An 8,822-nucleotide genomic window follows, 5' to 3' on the forward strand; every position below is an offset into this window, starting at 1 on the left:
AGGAAAAAAATTCTTCTGTGTACATAATACTTTAATGATAGTGTATGACAAAATAAAACACTGTTTTAACATTTACCAGAAAGGAAAAACAAATTATGAATGTTTGTATTTAAAACTTTAAAAATTATCTTTGGATCATACTCTTCGCTTTTGTTGCTAAGAAGAAAAGGAAACTTTTTTTTTTATCCTTCTCAGATTCTCTTTTTCCTGCTAGCCATAAAGATTCTGCAGCTTCCTCATTAAATACTGAAATGCCACTAACACACTAACATCACTGAGGTTGAGAAGCAGGTCTGAGAGAGCTAAGCACTTAACTGAACATTTAGTAATACTTCCAGGTGCCTGCAAGGTGATTTTTAGTATACTCGAACAAGCTGGGAATAGGAAGATGGAACTGACCGACCTCCCATCATGCCATGCCCATCAGCAACTTTCAAAAGAGTCAGAAGCAAACCAGGAATTGGGTTTCACTGGTGTGGCTAATGGCCATCTCTCAGCCTGCAGGATTATGCAGGACATTCATTGGCTGTCTGAGTTGTTCGATTAGCTGGTGGTAAAATGGCCTCTCCATGGTATTAGCACTGGGAGAGGAGAAGTTCTTTAAGGAGAACTAGGGTGTTGTTGGCTAAAGAAGGAGAGAACTGGGTAACTGTGGTGAATAATTGACAGATTTTATTGTCCGTATTTTTTTTTTGTGTGTTCAAAGAAGCTTTTCCATGCTTAGTGTTTTAGTGCTCACTCAGTTGCCTCATTTAAACCACATTTTAAACATGAATGCTAACAAACTAGTGTTCAGGTTCTTTTTTGAATACTTGATTTTAAATTTGTATCAATTGTCATTTGTTACTTAGTCTTGACACTTTTTCAAAGTGGCCACACAAAATGAGATAAGAACCATTTCCATTTCTAACTTTTATCTGTTTCTCATTTACATGCAAAGTGCACAATGCCAACAGTTTTTATTTTAACTTTTGAGTATTTTTGGTTTTGTTCTATATACCTACCATGTAAATAAAACAGCATAGGGGGGAAGCTGTATATGTAAAGATTTTACCCCAGGTCTGTCCATGCAAATCAGACCTCAGGATCTGAGACCTTGTGTACCAAAAATGTACAGAGAGATGGTCCAGGCCTTCATAAAGCCACACAGCATTTGCTTATAGCTCTGCTTATAGCCCACGTTTATCCTCCTGTATACACTACATTATTTCTGGATGACTACTAATAAAATGTGTAGTGAATATTTACACACACTGTTCTGTGTCTCCTGGCTATTGTGGTACTTATACTGGCCTTGACTTGGGGCAGTCCCCTGCCTCAGCTTCCTGAGTTCTGGCTTTACGACTTGTACTCCCACACCTGGCCTGGTTGTTGCTGTTCCCACTGGTTGCTTGCTTGGAGAACAGTAATCAGATGCACTGGAGACGTGGCTCATTGTTTCCAGGAGTACATATGCTCTTGCTGACAAGCTGACTTTGGTTCTGAGTACACATGTCAGGCTCACCACCACCTGTAACTTCAAAAAAGTCCAGGAGGTTCTCTGCCTCCTCAGACACACACATTCCCACACAGCATACATGAGTGCACAAAACTAATAATAAAAGAAATTGTTTTAAAAGAAGAAGGGAATCCAGGCATTGTTGCCCATACCTTTAATCCCAGCACTCGGGAGGCAGAGGCAGTTGGAGCTCTGAGTCTGAGGCCAGCTTGGTTTACAGAGCGAGTTCCAGGACAGCCAGGGTTATTACACAGGGAAACCTTGTCTTGGGGGAAAAACAACAACAACAAAAAACGGAAAAAGGAGTGGGATGGAGTGGATAATGACCAGAAAAGAGTTTGCACATGATGGGGATGAATGCTTTTCCCTTCTAAATGTTCATCCTGAGCTGTTTGAGTTTATAATTCCGGATCCGTAAGTATGGGTGGAGGGCTTGCTCTGCCAACATAACCACTCTCTGCTTCACTTTCCCCATCTTCAAAGTGGCCACAGGGACAGGGAGTGTGCTCAGTAGCACTTACCTAGCATGTGTGAAGACCTGGATTTGCTCCTTAGTACCAAAATCAACCAACCTAGTGGGTATAGCACAGTACCCCACAACGGTGGTTCTTACCCTTCCTAAGGCTGGGACCCTTTCGTACAGTTCCTTGTGTTAGACACCCCCACACACAAAAAAATTATTTTGATGCTCCTTCATAACTAATTTTGCTGCTGTTATGAATTGTAAATATTTTTTGGAATTAGAGATTTGCCAGATGGGTTGAGACCTACAGAGTGTGTTAGAACAGTCAGTGGCATAGGGTTTGTGTCTGCCATTGGTCAGGCCTTGGTGATGCTTACTGATTTTAACTTTTTTGTTAGAAATTATTTGAAATTCATAGTAGAACTAAAGATTTTTATTATAATTGTGTGTGTGTGTGTGTTTACATTGAATATCTGGGTGCCCACAGAGGCCAACAGAGACAGGCAGCTGTGAACTGCCTACTGTGAGTGCTGAGGACCAAACCAGTTCTCTGGAAGACCAGCAAGCATTCCTTGCCACTGAGCCATTTTTTCCAGACCTGTTTTTGTTGACTTTGGTTTTGGGTGCGTTTTTTGTTTGTTTGTTTGTTTGTTTTTGTTTTGTTTTGTTTTTTGAGACAAGGTCACTATGTGGTCCTGACTGTCCTGGAGCTCACAGAAATTCTGCTTTGCCTTCCCAGGGCTAGGATTTAAGATTTATGCCACTGTGACAATCACTCCAGCTCTGTAAAGCCTGTAATGTTGAGTTGAGTGTCTAGTGCTAGAAAAATCCTACAACACAGACCCGCATGGAAAAGTGGGTGAAACTGGAACTGAATTGAGTTAGGCAGGTGCAGAATTGTGAATTTAATGCAGTCAGTAATTCAAAGGGATAGACGTTACAGGAAAGTATTCACTGTGCGATAGAAACTAGGGCTGTCTGAAAGATGTTAAGCTCCTAAGACTTTGAAAAATTAAACTTAGAGGTTGTAATACTGTCTTTTTCCCTCCCTCCAGTGTTTAAAAGACGTATGGTGATCCTGAAACTATCAGACAAGAGAACTTCTAGCAATTTCAGGGGATGTTTGTCTACACTCATGCTGCAGTATCTCAGCCAGCACATGATTGGACAGTAGGCCTGGGCCTTATCTTTTGATGGAGTGAAAAAATATGGAGCCAGCAAAGCCAAATCTTTATAGTAAGCAGTGTGGATGTACCTGGCTCCTGGCTGAGTGCAAATAGAAATTTAAATGTGAATGAAGTCGTCTCACTTCCAGCTAACATGACATCATCTATTTCCTAAGTTGAAGTCTTGGAGTAAAATACATTCCACTAGCGTCTACCATCCACCATTAATTGCTCTGGAAGCTTCATTGTGTATTCGCACTCCTCTGTTTCCTGTAAAATAAAACCCTCTTGCTAAGTAATTTAAGTGTACGTTCTTAGAATACTTAAATCCCAAACTAAGAAAAGGAATAAAATAAAACTAATATTTTCCCAAATATTAGTTTTCTTCAGTAGGCCATCATGGTGCCTTATAGTTAAATATTTTTAAAACACTTCAGGCAGGCTGGGCCTGTGGCTCGGTAACTTGCCTAGCATACTTGAGCCCTGGGTTGTAGACCTGCCTCCCTTGTGTCCTCTCCACACGTGCACCTGAGGATTCCCCTTGACACACACACATGTTCGCGACTTGTTTGTAAAGGGTTTGAGTGTTTTTCTCAGCAGGTACCAGCTGTAAATAAGAATGGAGTAGGGGCCAAAATTTGAAACCAAAAATGAAGCAGCTACATGTAGTTAGTAGTTTCTAGTTTGAGCTGTAACTGAGTGTTTTCAGCTTCATATGTATTATTTTATATTGTACTTTTTTTCATTGTTAATGGTTTGGACTTTAATAAGAGAAATTCCATAGTTTTTAATGTCACAAAAGTAAGTCTATTTGAACAGTGTATTCCAGAAAGCAATATACTAACCAAAGTAAATGCTTGTATATATTGATAGCCCTTTTTTCTCTAATGCCTCAACTGTCACGTAATTAAACCCTTTAAAAGTGTAGGCATGCTTGCCTGAGGTAAACACTGATACAGTTAGAGCAGCAGCTGCGCTCAGTGTTTAGCACAGCTTGGGTAGCTGTGTATGTGTGCCAGAGTGCAGTATTTGGCACTAGCTAATACAGTTAGTTGCCGGATAACGCAAGGGGAAAGTGATTTGATTAAACGCACACGTTTCTTTGTTACTCTTGTTCTTTGCTTGGATGCAATGCCTAGGTTGTGGCTGTTCTTTTTAGTTTGTATCATCACCTTGACTGCAGAGTCAAGCGTTACCCTCTAACTTGTCCAACAATAGCCCTTCTACTGCAGTGGGAAGAAAGAAGAAAAGGATTTGGTGTGAAAATTGGTGAGATCTGGCACTTGAGATAAACAAGAAAAAAGTTTCTCCTTGATGCCTTAAGCCACTCCTACCCTAAGCTCTGAAGGACTAAGATGGCAGACATGCTTACCAGAGTACTACTGCATCTTTTTGTAGAATTGTTACATTGATAATAAAACTTGCCTGCTTAGTCTCAGTGTTTGCATTGTTTGTTTGTTTGTTTGTTTGTTTGTTCTGAGAGGGCAGGTTGTATTGGGGGCAGAAGGCAGGGGAAGTCTGCCTGTTTTGCCCTAGCTTACCTTACACAGTCACAAAAGCTTTCAGTGAATAAGGCTCTCTTGAGGTTTGGAAGTTTGGACAGCTATGATATAGCTATAATTACAGTGGGTGCCACCATGCCTGGCTTTTTATGTGGATGCTGAGAGTCCAAACTTCTCTCCTCATGGTTGTGCAGTGTGTGCTTTACTGACTGAGCCTTCCCAGCTCCAATGTTTACATGTTATTGCCAGTTCTCTGTACGTGACAGTGAGCCAGACATGACGCTCCTGATAGAAGGATGTCATAGGAGGATTCTGAGTTGGTCAGACTGAGGTATAAAGTAAGACTCTGTCACAAAAACAGGGGAAAAAAATAGTATGGTCAGGCAGTAGGGGTGCACTCCCAGCACTTGGGAGGCAGAGGCAGGGAGGATCTTTTGAGTTTGAGACCAGCCTGGTCTACAGAGTTCTGAGATAGCCAGGGCTACATGGAGAAACTCCGTCTCAGAGAAAACCAACTATCATGAAAACCCAGTTATGCCATACAAAACTAGTAAGAGCTGCAATCTTTTGTTTGTTTGTTTGTTTGTTTGTTTTTTGGTTTTTCGAGACAGGGTTTCTCTGTGTACCCCTGGCTGTCCTGGAGCTCACTCTTTAGACCAGGCTGGCCTCAAACTCAGAAATCCTCCTGCCTCTGCCTCCCAAGTGCTGGGATTAAAGGCATGCGCCACCATTTCCTGATTGTACACCCTCCTTGTTTGCTGAGTTCCTTAGTGTTCCCTTTCAAGTTCTATTCCTCCTCAGGACCACATTAAATATTGGTGACGTGTAACATTTCAGAAATACATGCATCATCAGTATCACTTACTGGACATGTCCGTTCTTGTTCTAGACCTCAAGTGTCTTGGTTAAAAAAGTAAACTAGTTTACCAGCATCATTTTCTGACACTTGAGCTTTGGGTCCTTCTCCATCACATACAGCGGAGATGGCTGTCTTTAAGATGAGGCTTTGTTCCTTGCTTTTCAAGGTGTTTTCAAGAGACATCAGGGTGTTCTTTGTCTTTGGTAGAATTGAAGTGTCCTAGACAAAGCCAGAGTTCTGTTGGACTCATATACTTAGTGCAGCTGTCCTTTTCATAATACAGACAGTTGGAGGGCCAGCAGGGGTTTTGGTAGGTAAGGGTGCGTGCTACCACCCTGGAGGACCTGAGTTCCAGCCCTGTATGCATACAGTGGAAAGAACAAACCAACTTTTGTTAGTTGTCCTCCAGTGCATGCATAATTGCACCCACACATAAAACACAACCACAAAATAAAACTTAAAAAATCCATTGAAGTATTTGGGAGAAGCACAATTGAGTAAGGGTGATGGTGTAAGAAATGAGAAAGAACCAGAAGAGAGAGAGAGAGAGAGAGAGTGTGTGTGTGTGTGTGTGTATAAATACTCTGTCAGGTTTATAGTCATTTTCATTTTCCCAGCTCTTGTTTTTGTTTTTTTTCGAGACAGGGTTTCTCTGTGTAGCCCTGGCTGTCCTGGAACTCACTCTGTAGACCAAGCTGTCCTCGAACTCAGAAATCCACCTGCCTCTGCCTCCCAAGTGCTGGGATTAAAGACGTGCGCCAACACCGCCTGGCATCCCAGCTCTTGAACCCAGGAGCAGCAGAGAATGAACCTCAGACCCAAACTCAAGTGGTCTTGCATAGCTAGGACTTCAGGCCCAAGCTGCCTAAGCAGGCGTGGCAGTGCAGTTCTTGTTACCCTATACATTCTTTAACTATGTAGTACTTGTACACAGTAAACACAAGTTGTACGTTCTTTATGCAGTACTTGACGTGTAGGGTACACAGTAAATGCAAGTTGAGTGACTGTCTTAGTTACTTTTCTATCACTGTGACAGATACCATGGCTGAGGCAGTGTTAACAGAAAAAAAGCACTTAATTGGGAGGCTCATTGTTCCAGAGAGTGAAACCTCACTTCTATAAGAGCATTTGATTGGGGGGGTTGTGGTTCCAGAGAGTGAGTCCTCACTTCTATGAGTTTGTAATCTTGGACTGAGATTATGTACCAGTGGAAGAGTACTTTTGCCCTTTGCCCTGGGTTTGATCTCCAATACCAAAATAATAATAATAACAACAACAACAAATGCTTCTAAGTAGTTAAAATGTATTTGAGTACTGGCATATGATGTATCAGTACAGTTCTGATTTTTATATTGAAATACTAATGTATTCAAAGAGTTGCTTTTCACACTCGGCTAGCTAACTATCTGTATTTGCAGTTGGGTATGAGACTTACCTAGTGCTTTGGTTGCTTCTGACATCTACTGGACATACAGTGCTACTGGCCTTTCAGGAACTAGTTTCCAGTCAGTAAAATTGTATCCAAAATTGTAACAATTTAAGAAAATCTGACTAAACTTGGTGGCACATACTTTTAATCCCAAGGTATGAGAGTCAGAGGCAGGTGGATCTCTTAGTTTCAGGCCAGTCTGGTCCACAGGAATAAAAAATCTGAGTGACTGGGTGGTACCAGAAAGTATGCTATCATTATAACTCCAGCCTTTTTTATTGTGAGACATAGTTTTGTTAAATTGGCCAACTTTGCAGTTCCCCCATTTGAGCCTCCTGAGGAGCTGGGATTACAGGCATGTGCCTGGCTACAACCTTTTTTGTTATGAAATCCTGTATTCTTCAATTAAAAATATTTTTTCATACAATATATCCTGATCATGGTTTCCCTCATATCCTCCCAGATCTTCTCCACTTCCAACTACACGGATCTTCTTCCTTTTAGAAAGCAAACAGGCAAAAAAGAAAAAACACACAGAAACACAAGAACAAGACCCATAAGAATACAAAATTGGGAACCATAATGTATAAGCAAAAGACCAGTGAGGTTTAAAAAAGACCAGTGAGGTTTAAAAAACAACAAAAATCTCAAACAGTGACATGAGACCAAAAACAGAAAAATAAAAATAAAAGGAAGAGGAGGAGGAGGAGGAGGAGGAGGAGGAGGAGGAAGAATTAGGAAAAGGAAACCTCCAGAAATACTATTGAGCTTGTTTTGCCTCGGTCATCCTACTGCTGGTCAGAGGCTTGCCCTTCAGCATGGTTTGTATACCAAGGGGGACTGCGTTGGAGAAAGGAATTTTCCTTTGCAAGTGGGTGTCAAGTGGAAGGATAGTTCCTGGTCAAGGATAGGAGCTTCTGTCCACTTCCTCCTCTCATTGCTGGGACCTCATCCAACTTGAACCTGTGACCACCTGTCTTAAGGTTTCTATTGCTGTGATAAACAATCAAAAAGCAAGTTGGGCTGAAAGGGGTTATTTGGCTTTCACTTCCATATCACTGTTCATCAGCCTGGAGGCAAGAGGTGATCCAAAGGCCAAGGAGGAGTACTGCTTACTGGCTTGCTCCCTGTGATTTTCTTAGCTTCTTATAAAACCCAGCACCACCAGCTCTGGGATGGCACCACCCACAATGGGCTGGACCTTCCTTCATCGATTACTGTAACCATACTTCTTGGCTACTTTATTGGGTTCTTATATCTACTACTCTTCTGTAGCCGAATCCTTTCCAACCCTTCAACACTAGGTAGGTAAGAAAGAAGAAGGTTATAGGGCCAGGGACTGTAGATCTCTTTAGACTACTTTCTGCTGATTAGAAGCATTGCCTTCCTAGGTGCAAGTCCAATCTTCACCATCAGAATATCTCCAATCAGCAATTCTTCAAAGCAGCAGTCAGCAAACCAGCAATGCAGCAAAACAGCAAATGCAACAGCAGGAACCAGCAGCAACAGGGACAAGTAGCAGGGGGAGCAGCAGCTGCCATGGGCCAACTTGGGGCTCTCCTATTCATACCCTCTCAAGAGTCCCCAGAATTCCACAGATAAACTGTTTGTAGCTAGCAAAAAATCATGCCCCTCCTAGAGCATAAGACAAATCATAGATGCTGTGGACAATCTGAAGTAGCCCCACATCGCACACCTGGGATTAAAACAGAAATATAACATAACTGAGTTTTTAAAGGAACCAAAATTCTCACTACCTTTCCCCCTTTTAGTCCAATAAATGACATTTTCTCTAACACCAATCAACTATATAGAGTAGGAACAATTATAAACTATCAGGTAAGAATTAAATTTATAATGCCCTGTTCATTTGTATATGGAAACTTTGGACCAAGTACGATACTA

At 41.6% G+C, this 8,822-nt stretch overlaps 1 protein-coding gene across 4 annotated transcripts in view; it reads left to right on the forward strand.

Moving 5' to 3' along the window:
• Esrp1 (epithelial splicing regulatory protein 1) overlaps window positions 1-4,565 on the forward strand; it is a 55,808-nt gene extending 51,243 nt beyond the window's left edge. For 3 of the 4 annotated variants that reach the window (XM_028769273.1, XM_028769285.1, XM_028769301.1), the window contains one exon: window positions 3,017-4,565. Coding sequence is in view for 2 of the 4 variants with exons in the window: in XM_028769301.1 (XP_028625134.1) it covers window positions 3,017-3,023 (7 nt within the window). In the remaining 2 variants the exon portion in view is untranslated. The remainder of the gene's footprint in view (window positions 1-3,016) is intronic. The other variant, XM_028769298.1, reaches the window with a different exon arrangement.
• Window positions 4,566-8,822: the final 4,257 nt, after the last annotated feature.

The sequence above is a fragment of the Grammomys surdaster genome, unplaced genomic scaffold (assembly GCF_004785775.1).
Source record: "Grammomys surdaster isolate TR1022 unplaced genomic scaffold, NIH_TR_1.0 64, whole genome shotgun sequence".
Taxonomy (NCBI): domain Eukaryota; kingdom Metazoa; phylum Chordata; class Mammalia; order Rodentia; family Muridae; genus Grammomys; species Grammomys surdaster.